Source organism: Aedes aegypti, chromosome 1 (genome assembly GCF_002204515.2).
Source record: "Aedes aegypti strain LVP_AGWG chromosome 1, AaegL5.0 Primary Assembly, whole genome shotgun sequence".
Lineage (NCBI taxonomy): Eukaryota > Metazoa > Arthropoda > Insecta > Diptera > Culicidae > Aedes > Aedes aegypti.
Genome location: NC_035107.1, coordinates 291147245 through 291161615, shown reverse-complemented (window position 1 = coordinate 291161615; position 14371 = coordinate 291147245). Strand labels below are relative to the sequence as shown.

General features: G+C 36.5%; 1 protein-coding gene across 2 annotated transcripts in view; it reads right to left on the bottom strand.

Moving 5' to 3' along the window:
- LOC5577649 overlaps window positions 1-13830 on the bottom strand; it is an 85584-nt gene extending 71754 nt beyond the window's left edge. For both annotated transcript variants that reach the window (XM_021838135.1, XM_021838136.1), the window contains exons 1-2: window positions 13065-13830; window positions 11795-12363 (exon numbers count right to left, since the gene is read on the bottom strand). In XM_021838135.1, the coding sequence (XP_021693827.1) occupies window positions 11795-12113 (319 nt within the window). In that variant the 5' untranslated portion in view covers window positions 12114-12363; window positions 13065-13830. The remainder of the gene's footprint in view (window positions 1-11794; window positions 12364-13064) is intronic.
- Window positions 13831-14371: the final 541 nt, after the last annotated feature.

The window sequence follows — 14371 nt, the reverse complement described above, 5'->3', positions numbered from 1 at the left end:
TTAAGGTCTAATTTCGATTTTTTCATGAAAATAAAATCTTTTTTTTTTCAGTGTATATTTTTTTTACAAAGCCTATTTGATTGTCAGACACTATTTCTCTATAACAAACGGTGTCCGAGGTACAATTTTTTTAATGGTGGTGCCAAAAATACATACGCCCTTATCAGAAGTTACTCTCGATTCTAAACGATCCCCAATTATATGAGATAATGTTCGTCTCATATACTTAATACATCTGCGCAGTTTCATCCAAATCGGAATGGTACATGTCAGATTTCAGCATTTTATGGACGATTTCGCGTGGAACCGCTCTATAGCAGATACGAAAATACTATAGTTATGCCCTGGGAAGTCGAGATAATTTTCCTTAAGAAAAAATCCTCAACCGGTGAAATTTGAACCCATGATCCTCAGCTCGGTTTTGCTGAATATCTGAGCGCGTTTACAGCCACTCCCCCTCAGTGTTGTATCCATAGTAGGGAAAATTAAGAGATTCATGCTGTAGCAGCTAATCATGGCAAATCGCAGTCAGCGAAGTCAGTGAAATTCATGCCTTTCGCTACTGTAGGCAAAATTCCTTGAAAATCCTTGCACGATTCCTTCGCTACTGTAGGCAAAACACCCGTTGCTAAACCAACAACCCGTTGACAACCCAAAATAACTGTAAAAAACTGCTCGATTTCTCGGAGCATTTCCCGCATTTACAGCCTGTTCTGACACTAGTGATTTAGAAAATTCAAGCACCAAAATAGGCTACTTGATGAAATTCACGTTTTTTAAACAACAGCAGTGAGGAGAATTTCTAGCCTACTAATATTCTGCCCATAACTGCATATTTATAACATTCGACCAAAGTAGGCATTGAGGAAATTGAATATCAAGTGTGCAGTTTATAGGAAAAAAAATCTAAAAATTACTAAGAACTCAAAAGTGTTTATTTGAGGCTGAAATTTTGTACAACTCATATCACATACTGGGTGAATAGTCAGAAAATAATTCTGATTGAAATTTCATTGCTACTATTTTACGAGGCTCATGTACAATCTAAAACCATTTTCACATCCTATTTGTTATCAAAAAGATCATAAAATCAACTAATTTCAATAGCAATTTGAGTCCAATCGACAATATTTAAATAATCAACGATTTTATATGCGAGAGCACAGAAAAACAACCTGAATTTTCAATCACATCCTGTTTAAGTTTGGCCAAATTGTGACGGTTTTTCACGCTCTGCCCTTCGAATGTGCGGTTTTCCAGTGACAGTTGATGACAGATTCCCTTGACTTTTGGGAGCTCGCAATCTAAGCCAACTGTCTCGTCTCTCTCTCAGATTACGAAGAGTACTGTAAACATTGAGATCTGCAACGAGCTGCGTACAACATTTTCATTTTTTGCAATTTCGTTGTAGACTACTTGAGGGTAACAGAAACCATATCAGGATACATCCACCATTATTTTGAAAATTTACGAAAATGGTGGGGTAATGATTCATTACGCAACACAAAACAGTTGCGTTATGAAAAAGCAATCGGTTATAGTCATTATGCAACTGATTTCAGCTGCGTAATGAATATTACCACACTGTTTTATTCAGTGCAGGAAAGTAGACCGTTTTATGACAGGTTGGTGAGATGAAAAACCGCCTATTACGATGAGAAATGGCAAAAAGAATAGTGATTCCCAACCGGTGGTCCGCCGACCCTTAGGTGTTCGTGAAGACTTTTCAGGGTCCAAAATGTTTATCATCTTTATCAGTCCAAAATGTGTATCATCAGTGTTTGAAAACCCAAAATAACTGTAAAAAACTGCTCGATTTCTCGGAGCATTTCCCGCTTTTACAGCCTGTTCTGTCACTAGTGATTAAGAAAATTCAAGCACCAAAATAGGCTACTTGATGAAATTCACGTTTTTTAAACAACAGCAGTGAGGAGAATTTCTAGCCTACTAATATTCTGCCCATAACTGCATATTTATAACATTCGACCTAAGTAGGCATTGAGGAAATTGAACATCAAGTGTGCAGTTTATGGACCGATGCACGAGTTCACTATTTGACGTTTTAGCGGTGCCGTGTTATTTACGTGACCATAGCAACAAGTGAATTCGGCACCGCTCAAAAGTCAAATTAGTGAACTCGTGCATTGGTCCATAGCAGTATAGAAGGAAAATCTAAAAATTACTAAGAACTCAAAAGTGTTTATTTGAGGCTGCAATTTTGTACAACTCATATCACATACTGGGTGAATAGTCAAAAAATAATTCTGATTGAAATTTCATTGCTACTACTTTACGAGGCTCATGTACAATCTAAATGTAACTGTTATGTGGTTTCAATTACCAATATGACTATACAACTTGGTATTTTTTTTAGATTTTCTAGAACAATCTCACATTTTTCAGTAATTTGGTCGAAAGTATTCATCATTTGATGACTCTCCACGGTATTAACTCGAAATTGTCAAAAATGTCGAATGTGACAAATATACCGGTTTAAAGAAGTTTGGTCGAACGACATTTAGTCGAATGGACATTTGGTCGAAAATGTTTAGAACATTTCGTTGAATAATATTTGATCGAATGACGTTTGGTTGAACAGAAATTTGGTCGAAAGCTTATTATAAAATTAAAGTTATTTTTTGGTAAAACAGACATATAGCAGAATTGCTATATGAACTTTATAACATTTGATCAGAAATATGTTCAATGTAAACTAACATGTCATAACAGGTCAATAATGAATTAGTCAATGCATTGATTATTATTCTACGTTACGACGATTCCATTAACACACTTTTTTGAAAAATCTCAAGCATTCACTATTGGATAAAAAAAAGAGATGTTATATAGTGGAGACGAACCAGCCTTCGGCTGAAAGTCTCGATAATAAAGATAATAATAATAATAAGATGTTATATGTGATCCTATTTATCAACTTCATACATATATTTGTTTGTGATTTGAAGTTATGCAAAACTCTAAGATTTCTACGATAATTTCAGTAAACTCTGTGAAAGTAGTTTTGTTTTTTTTTGCACAATGGTGAAATATTCAGCTGTAGTGAATTTATTATTCTTGGATAGATAGATATCTTTATTTAAGAATAAAAGAGATTGCGGTGGTAGCTTTGAATCGTTAGGATTAGAGGACGGATAAATAATTTGATGGTAAATAATAAAAAAAAAATTGCAATTGTTCTGCATTTCGTGTGACGTAAAACGAGTTGACTGTGGTGACAAAAATCGGCTTTCTTCCATTTGAGATCAGATCATTTCGTCTCACAGAAAATTAAATGAAAACGCAGCATGAAACGCCAAAAAAACATAACAAGTTAAATTACCAAATACAGGGTGTCCGCAAATTATCCGAACAGCAAAATATTTGAAAGATGATCTCACATTGAAAACAATGAAAAATCAATGTCCATGTACCTTTTATAATACATCTATATGTTAACATAAAATACAACTTAAAAAAAATTCGAAATGATTGCTTGTTACTGAGATTGGCAAATTTAAATTTTTCGGAGACGTTTTTCCTGAGGGCCGCTAGTCATACTGGGGATGTGTTATCTCTAAAACCTAACAGAGATGAATTCAAATGTCCTATTATTATTTGAAGTAATCTACAGGTTAGTGGCTTCAAGTTAGACTGGAAATAGAAAATTGTACGGTTTAAATCCAGTGAGTTCTATGGACATTTCTCTTCCGTCATAATGCTCGGAAAACAGCTCCCTTTAAGACTCCTCAATACATTTGGGTTGGTTTTGCAAATATTTGAAATCGGAAATGTGTCAAACTTATTTCTTAAGAATACAATAAGCCAATGTTTAAAACCATGTAAGAATATTGAATTTATTATGCTTGATTGTATAGAGCCAGGTCTTCAAAGTTTGTACGGATAATTTGCGGACACCCTGTAAATAACAAAAAATATTGCTGACCGCATATAAATTGTTGGTATTGTATTTTTTCAACTATTGGATCACTCAGTGTATCAGTAAAAAAATACTGCGCTCGATGATAATCCGACTAATCTTAGTTTTTCTTATTTTCGATCAAATATCTTTACGACGAAATGTCAGTTCGACCAAATGTCATGAGCTTTCTATTCCAATTAAACGCTTATCGACCAAAGTTCCATTCGACATCTGTTCGACCAAACGTACTGTCGACTAAAAGTCATTCAATAAATGTGGCAGATTCACTATTACCACTCCCAGCCCTTGTTATATCTTCTATGCAGCTTGTGGAAAATGTCTTCTAGGATGACCCATAAAGAACACTGAATATAAGTATCCATGGTTTGTGAAGCTATTCTAATTTCAGCATTATTATATGAAAATGCCGTCATAGGTATATACTACAGTCAGCTCTCGATAATACTTTTATCGATATCGAGTTAGAAAACCATTGTGAAAACTGGCTATCATGGCTACTTTGATGGTCCCTTGCACTGCAATTACACACTGGATATTATGGTGATATTGTTTGACAGCTGATAGTTTAATTTAACTTCCCCTAATTATTACCAAATTTTATTAATTGGTACCTGTTTACCAAAATCTTATTACTGCGGATGTTCCTTCAGGTTTGCCAAAATCTTATTACTGCGAATCTTTCACTTCAGAATGTAAAAAAAATGTTTCCTAGTAGTGCCATCTGGAAGTTCCATTAGAAGGTATCCTAGGTAATTTCTTCAGAAGTTCCTTATGGTAGTTCCTACATGAAAGTCCTCCAATAGTTTTTAAATTATGATTCATCTAGAAGTTCCTATGGAAAGTTTCTGCAGGAAGTTCCTTCAGCAAGTTTTTTAGGGTAATTCCTTCAGGTATTTTGGGAAATTCCATCAAGGGTTCCTTCAGGAAGTTTCCTCAAGATGTTTCTTCTGGAAGTTTCTTCGAGTAGTTCGTTCTGGAAGTTCCTCCAGGTAGTTCCTTCGGGAAGTTCCTTCAGGATGTACCTTCGGGAAGTTCCTCCAAGAAGTTCCTTCGGGAAGTTCCATCAGGAAGTTCCATCAGGAAGTTCTTCGGGAAATTTACTCCAAGATGTTCCTTTGGAATTTCTGGAAGATTTCTTAATGAAAACTTGATGAGAATCTTGGCCAGTTTTTTCAATTAATAATAATGCAACATACTAGATCGCGGAGTTGAAGAGATTGCCATCAATGTTCACCAATAATATTTTTACTTGCATTTTAACGCATAAGATTAAAATGCTACTCAATATTTGTGCCAAGTGCACAAATAATGAATAACATTTGCAGCTATGAAGGTTTCCTGAATCACGCAATCTGTGCTTTTGAAAATACAGATAAGTGTCTATGCAGTCTTTTTTGGATGTAATCCTACATATCCTTTGATTTGACTAACATGGGCGTCAAAAACTAACCTATGGCCATCCAGTGGCTTTTCATAACACATTTTTTGAGGCAGTTGTTAGAATATTGTTTTAAAAATGGTGACCCAATGTCACCTCGCAAGACGGTACTTGCTGAATTCTTGGTAAGCTTCTTGGAGTGCCTTTCTCAATGAATTAATAAATGTGCCCGATACGTCGAATGAAAACATAAAATCCGGTTTTGAGCATAACAGACTGAAAACCATAACCTAGAACATAATCATCACAGTCGTATGCTTGGGAAAGTTCATGTTATGAATGTTATCCTTTATTCTTCCAAAACAATTTGCAAAAACCACCAAACCATTGTTGTATTCCTCTTCTCAAAATATGTCTGTCAATTTTTTTGTCACATTCCAGTTTTCAGTTTGTAAGATTATTGTTTGCTTGCAAGTTTGCTCCATGGTTCATTTTTGATCCCACGTAATGTTATAGAACATTCTTGGCAAATGCAAGTCTTAATCACTGGAAAATTTATTCAAAAAATGTAAACCCGCCGTACGGTGGGTTGCTTTTAAATTCAGAACGAATTTACGACAACTCCTGGAAATTCCTGCAAGTACTTCAAAATATCCGTGACAGGTTTCAAATGTTATCCTTGTACGCATCATGGTACTATCTTTGAATAATTCTACACAATATCAAATTTCTAGGCAGGGAAATGATTGATAGAATAGTAGGAAAATTGAATACACTCCTGGCAAGATGTTTGACTACTCCCATGGTCTATTGTGGAAATATATCCATTCAATATTTTAGCAATATAGCTTTTGAAAAGTTCCTAGGAAGAAGATATCATATCCATTAATTTTGATTCTTCTTTTGGGTTCACTCGACTTAATGGTTCTATTCAACTACATTTTCCTGAATTTTGCATTAAGTTTCTGATTTTTTTTCCATTCTCAACGAGCCACGGCACGGGACATTTTTGAAAGCCAAATGGTGGCGCGATTGTTGAAAGGTTGAGAACCACTTAAGAACCTTGAGAAAGATGACATAGACCACCGAAACGTCGGGCATAGAATAAACTTTTCGTTTTCATTGCTCCTAAGACTGCAATACCAGAAAAATCCCTAAGTACGAAACATACCAGTCGAAAGCATCAAAAGGACATCAATATATAGCCCAAAAAACGTTGTACGCAACTCGATAGAATTTCTGGCATCCTCAAGTGGTGCTTTGAAAAATTGTTAAAAGGTACGAAACTCAATACAAAGCTTGAGATTTACAGTAACTCAATGTTAGTCTACAATTGGGCAAACCAAATTCACTAAATCTACGACTCGAGCGGTATAATCATTATTCCGCACCTTGTTTCATCGATTAATATATTCGAGAAATCTTCGATATCAACAGAAACACATTTATCACAAGTTCAAGATGAGACATCATCTTGATTTACTGCCATCGAGTTTTCAAACTTGTTTTTAATGATAGATTTTGTTAAAATAATTTCATTATCTAAAAAAACATTATTCATTATTTGTCCCAATACTCAAACCACCAATATCGAAATGAAAATTGGTCACAGCACCATGTGCATTGCACATATTTCACAGAAAATTAATTGTGTCACCCACCGGCATCTGACCAACCAACCACCGGCGATGATGTCACTTTCCGAACAGATGTGTTATCATCGGATGTTATCAGCAGAATCAAATCATAGTTGGCTGACGGCGTGAAATCAAGCAACAGCAAATTCGCTGTTCTGAACGGCTGTCTGTCTGTCGCCATTCCGCGCCAAGGTTACCCCGTCAAATAGTGTTTGCCACCTACAAATTAGGCGGTATGTCGATCCATTGCATTAGAATGGCAGCCTATTTACAGCACCAATAAAAAGGAAAATTATCTGTAGAAAATTAAAACTGATCCATAAGTTCCTTCAGGAAATTCCTTCAGGAAGTTCCTTCAGGAAGTTCCTTCAGGCAGGAAGTTCCTTCAGGAAGTTCCTTCAGGCAGGAAGTTCCTTCAGGCAGGAAGTTCCTTCAGGAAGTTCCTTCAGGAATTTCCATTAGGAAGTTCCTTCAGGAAGCTACTTCAGGAAGTTCCTTCAGGAAGCTACTTCAGGAAGTTCCTCTAGGAAGTTCCTTCACAAACTATGGAAGTTCCTGAAGGAATTTCGAAAAATTTCGTTTATTTATGGAAGAATATATAAATTATAATGGTAAAGAGCTTCATTTACCACAAAACAGTTTTCTATACACACTTAAACGGTTTCGCCGAGAACCCAACAGCTGATATCTCGGTAATAATTTGACGATTCTCGGTAAAACTTTTACCGAGATCTCGGTAAACGTTTACCGAATCTCGGTAACGTTCGCCGAGATCTCGGCAAAAAATTCGGATTGCCGAAATCTCGGTAAAATAAGTACCGAGATCCGGCGTTAAGTTTTACCGAGCTCTCAGCTGTTGGGTTCTCGGCGAAAAATTTTACTGAGGTCGGTGAAATAATTTAAGTGTGTAGACCATTTTAATTTGATTACAGTCGCAAAAACCTTTTCTCCATTAGAACCCGGGAGACCATTGTGAACCACTGTCGTCGTTGTTATTTGGAGCAAGCATGTTTATGAAATTCGATTGTCACACCATCATCAGCGGATTCGACGAGTGACAAAAGTGAAAGACACGTATTCCGTAGCCGGCCCGGCCGTATCAAACCAGACACCAGGTCGTCACGCCTTCTTCTGTTCATTATTGAAGCATAATGGTCCAATTTTAATTTTCCGTATGATAATTCCATTATGCGGACATTGCTGGGCGTTGTGCTTAATTTCACAGTCGTTCTTCGCGAATTCGATGACGATGGTGACGATGAAGTGCGCACTATCCTGTTCAGAATATATGGGAAATTTAAGTCAACCTGTATACTAGGGTGGCCCACTTTTATATAGAACAAATAAAACTGAAAAAACTTAAGTTATACTCCTCAAATTATTTATTTTAATCCCTTAAAAACTACTGTGAAAGTTTGAGTGGAATCCGTCGACGCTAAAGGAGACTAAACGAGCTAAGGAGAAAATCGACTAAATATATCCTAAAATCAACCTAAGGAAATTTCCAGGAAAATTTAATCAACAGTTTCATCCTGTACTAACTCAAAAAAATCTGCAGGAATGTTGCAAAAAAAAACTCTTAAAGGCATTTCTGCTATTAATTTGTCAGGAACTCTCCAGATTGTTTTCCATATTCATGTAAGCATAGCATAGACTAACTGTATATTTTAATGGTTGCTACTCCGTGATCGATCGGAACTGGTATTAATTGAACTTCGACCCAAATGAATAAGGGATGGGACTTTTGCACATTTTAGCAGATCTCATATTATAGATCAATAACAGCGCCGGGTCTTCTAGAGACCGAGAATACCTCTGCATCTCCACAATCACCACGGAAAGGGTTTTATTAGTGAGGGAGGAAAACATCTGAAGTCACTTTTGGTCGGTGATGTATCCATGGATAAGAAGAAAAATAGGGGAAGTGGTGGTAAAATGAACAGGGGTGGTAAAATGAACACCGTGCCTTTTACCGAGAAAAAACAAAATTCGATGAATTTTTATCACGCACGGACGATTTAGAGCATAAATCCGAGTGTTCGAGTTGATACGTAGGTCAATTGAAGTGAAAATATCAACGAAAACTAAGATTTAAGAAAACCACGTTTGAAAATTAGAACTGACGTAACTTTTAGCTCGGAAGACTTGAGGTTTTCCAGTGAGGTGAATATCGTTATGATATGATGTCAAATCTGATACTTTTAGAATTCTTTTTGAATGGGTTACAATCATTAATGGATGTATTTTCGGTGGGGCAATGAAAATTTTCAGAAATATTGGTTTTGTTCACGTATTTTGCATGGTGTTCATTTTACCACCAACCGTTGTTCATTTTACCCACATAGTGCAGGTAAAATGAACATTTGCATTGCTTTTTGATAGCGATGAAAATTTGCGACAATTTAGCTATTTTAATCTGAATCCATGTCGCTGCTATAGATTACATCCCTATTTTTGATGTTGTGCGATAGAACTATACAAATTCCTCGTTTTTCTGTCAGAAACAAGATGATTTCCTTAAGGTGTTCATTTTACCACCCCTTCCTCTACAACTCTTGCTTAAAACTAATTTTGCATTTTTGTCTCGAGATGAAAAGTTTTTGGTAGAATATTTAAAAATTGAAGTAATAGTGAACCATTCAAAAGATGTTTTATTAATGGCTAAAATAGAAAATTATATGTATACAGCCATTCTATGAAAAACCGACCCACTAGTCACCGAATTCCGTGAAAATTTGCTATTTTGTTCCTTATCCGAAATGAGGATACACGTTTTTTTGGATCTTTTTATTAGGGTGACAATTTCCGAAATAGAGTGACCAGAAAAATCGCGATTTTGCTTAATTTTATTTTTTTTTTAAATCATAACTTTTGAACCGTTTGACCGATATTCAATCTTTTTGGACGAAATGAAAGCTAAAAAAAAAAAAAAAAAAAAAAAAAAAGAGGAAACCTCTTCATGAATTTTTATCAACTTTGAACTTTGAGTTACAGAACACAAAACCAGTGCAACTGCGATCCAAGGGACCATCGAGGTAGCCATGAAAACCAAATTTTACTATGATTCTTTCACTCCAAATCAAGATACGAAATATCGAGTAAAGCTAAATATGCTGTTTCGTCCAAGAAAAAAAAATAAAAATCCCTGACTGATTGGGTCAAGAATTTTCTTACAGTGAGCCTTATAAGAAATGCCATTTCCTCTCAACTGCGTACTGTGATCAACGAAATGTTATTTTCTTGACCGTTTCTGGGAAGAAATTCCACACAGAGATAGACAATTACTTCTCTTGTCAAGACTCTACCTTTCTATAAAACAATGCATTACTCTCTGCATTGAATACAATGTATGGTTCACTAGAAAAATCGAATTCCAGTAACAAGTTTTCCTTGTTTTCAGCTTTGAATAAAAAGAAATATGCTAATTGTTTGTGAAAAAACATTCAAGTGAGCTTGCGACAATCAGAGTTGCCTCAAATCCAAACTTTGGGGAGCAAGGATTCGACTACAAAATTTATTCTTTCAATCTCACGATATTCATGTTCTGTCATACATGTCTATTTTAAGCCACTATATTCATATTCAATAATTAAAGCAGTCAATTTTCATTATTTAAACTTTAGACATTCATGTTTTGATTCATACGACAATCTTATGTTCATACCGTGAATGCCATGAAGTCAACTCCAGTCATGTGGTTTCTTATTGCGCAAATCTGTAAAAAAAACACGTTTGTGACGTGTGATTTTCTTTTTCAGTGTATGGTCAAAAATGTACAGTCACTCCACAGTTATGGATTAACTAATGGTTCTTTTTAGAATACAATATGATTGAAAATCATGACGCTGTACAAAATAAAATCACCTTCCTGGAACTGTAGAAAATAATGCTCGCGTTCAGTATCATAAGGGCGTAACTGCAATGATCAATTTCTCTTCATCGAGCTGCCGGTTGACTGTTTATGATTATTTTTGATTCAATAGAAATTACTCATCGTCCTTCGTCATGCTGCATCGTAAAATGTCATGGAAGTCGATTGAATTTCGTGTACTAATCCAAAGAGATAATCGGTGAAGAGAAATCGATCATTGCAGGTACGCCTGTAAAATACTAAACGCGAGAATTGGTTTTGGGAACTCATCTCAAAATTCGAAGGTTATTGGCGAAAAGGTGTCGATTTCGATAGAAATTTCCAACATTGTCTATCTCACAAATATGTTTAATTAGAAAAAGAGACCTTATTAAAGATCAAGTCGACTAGTATTATGAACCAAAATGCTTATCTGCGAGGGAAATAAATGGTGTGTTAGTTAAAGCATTTGATTTGGCGTTTTTTGTGGAACGGTTTTAATTTTGATTCATAACTGTGGTTTATTTTCCAATGACCCACAGTTATGAATCAATGATTATAGGAATATATATGACATTTTAATTTCCAGTAACAGAAAAACATGTAAAATAGTTTATTATAACTGATTGAAGAGCTCTCAAGAATAGTAGTTCACGTAAGAAATTTGTTTTTTTTTACGTGATTGCAAATCTGCGCGATGATCAATTTTATTTTTGAACCAACGCTGATCCATATCTGTGAGTGATGAATAGCTGTAGTTAGAACAGATTGGTCGATTTTCTTTGTACAAAATTTATGCTCGTTTTAAGTTCCTTTAGAGTTTACGGATTCGGCTAAAACGTTCACAGTAGCTTCTGGGGTTCCAAATGAACAAATTTGGGAGGTTTAACTTAGTTTGATCATTATTGGGCCACCCTATCATACCCCCCTTCCTGCTCAGGATAGTTCACATTCCTATGAAATATTGCAACCTATGCACTTATATTTACCATCTTGCTTAGCCGCGTCACAGCATTTTGTTATCAAGAACAAGGCCAAAAAAGTTTGAACAATCAACCTATACAGTAACGTTTTGCTCCTACTGTGGTATTGTGGTGTACTAACTAAATGATATCCTTTTGTGTGTTGTTGTTGCGATGACGACGACGACGACGACGACGACTTGGATGATAGAAATAATGATGATGACGCAGGAATGTTGAAATAATCACGAGAGAAAATGAATGGCTTGCGCGAAATATTTAATAGTTTGATCCTTGACTCGACTTGACGCTGAATTTCGCTAGGTTGCCTGAACATGCTGTGCATTTTAGAAATGGGAAAACCTAAAAGCTGCTCTCGCGTGGTTGGTTTTGCTTGTGTCGTAGACTTCGATTTTTTGTTTACTTTTGTTTTGTTTTCGTTAGTTTGCTTTGTTTTTAGATTAGCGGTAGCCACTTTCCGGCTGCCTTGCTTGTGTCTTGTGATTTTTTTAGCTATTAATATCAATTAAATTATTTGTTTAAGTTACTCATATCACCATGTTTTGTGTAGGTATTTCTATGTGTGAGGATTCGATCTGGAAGGAGAAAAATTGAAAAAGAGATATTAAAGCAATCAGCTTCAATTATTTCCAATTGTGGTGCGATTGTGTCGGGCTTCTTCGTTGGCGTCGTGTTCGTAGTCGCATTCGTTCTCGGTGGACACCGCTGTCTTGCTTGCTATCGAGGGGTGAGTAATTATGCTTTTGATAGACGACCGAAACATGGATGAAATCAATATTCTCTTCATGCTTGTTTTTTTGGTCTCTCTCTCTCTCTCAAGGACCGTTATTAAGGACAATTATTCAAAACTTTTTTTTCCTGAATTGACGCACCGCAACCAAAAAAAAAAAGAGCAAACAAGAGATAATAATTATTGATACCAGTCACGGAAAAAATGCAACACGGAGCAGAGTGAGCATTCTGCTCTAATAAGCAAGCAAGTGTGCTACCGATTGAAGAATTAAATATCCTACTTCTCGATACACATAGGAGCTTTTTCCCTTCGAAAGCTGTAATTGTAAGGGTGAGCCACTATCGCTCAGACACTCGGGAAAAGGCACCAGAACAAAAAAAAAAATTTGCAAAGTGTAAAATTCCACCAAGTTGAATGCAAAATCCTCTCGAAGCGTAATTTTTATCCTCCAGTTGCAGCAGACAGACCTTTCACCACCAACGAACATGAGAACGGCAATCCAGAACCCGCACGCCAATTATTATCTTGTATCCAAAAACTTACTTAAAGCTCCTCCCCGAACTAAACAGCCGCCATTGTTAATTTTTATATTAGTATTGATTTTTCCACCTCGAATTCCTGCCTGCGAGGATTCAGTAAATCGTTCACTACTTTGTGCACCGTCACTGCACCGAAATTACACATATTTTTCAATTCACCAATTTGCTCTCACAAATTTTTACACTTTTTCACACTTTTCGGCCCTTTTTCACCCAAAAACGGGCTACATTTTCTTCAGCAAAGCAGAGGTTCTTCTGCTTCTGCTGCTGTCTTCGCTTTCTGCTTCTGCTTCCACTACTACTACTACTACTGCTGCTGCTGTGGCCTCTGTTTCTGCTTCTGCGAGTCGACGACGGCGACGACGACGATGGGCTCTTTTTTCCTCTTCGGAGCAGAAGAACAAAAAAAGATCATTCGACAGGGGAGAGGAGATTTTTTCACTAGCTACGCACGGCTCTATGATGCTGCACTTTTTCACCCGCGTGCTCGCATTACATTTGAACATGATGCATCTTCGACTCGGAAGGCGTCTTGCATTTATCACGCACTTGTTCACTTATCGATTCGCGATAGGGAAATTTTCAGATCAGGAGTTTCCCCTTTTCCCTTGACTTTTTTTTTTCTCGAGCTAGTGCAGCTCACATTTCACGCTCGTGGAAAGTGCTGCCACTCTCGTTCGCAATGTTTTCACGTCTGATAGGATGGATGTAAAATTTTCTCCCGATAGCCGCTGGCCGAGGGCTTCGAATGGAACGAAATGCGAATGTGTGGGTAACTGCGCTGGCATCGATTCTGGCCTAGCGAGAGGGAAAGAGAAACAAGAAGAAGGCACAAACAGTAAACATTTTTCTTCATAACCAGAACAGGGTGGTTCGGTGTGTTTTAGTCGACATTGATTGTTTTGTCGAACCTTTTACCTTTCGTAAAAGAAAGAATACTAAAATTATCTCGGCAAAACGAAGTAGAACTCGTACTATAGTTTCCTTGTCCTTGTTAAGTTGTAAGTTTGTGTGAAGTGAATAGAACGTCATTGATTTTGTCGCAGGCATAATGGACAATTTTCTATCCATTTTTCTCATTAGGTTTTTGTATGGAATCGTATCTTGTGTAAGTTTGGGAATACTGTATTAGAATCCATTTTTTCCTCATCCGTAGAGCCTTTTAACCACTGCTTCCATTATGGCGGAACTCAAGAAGCGAAGCGACTGGCAGTGCTGGAAGCAGGCGATAGCGGAAGAGATCGATTCATTGGAAAAGAACAAGACCTGTAGGTGAATTCCGGCGCACATTTTCTTCGAAGAGAAGAAATT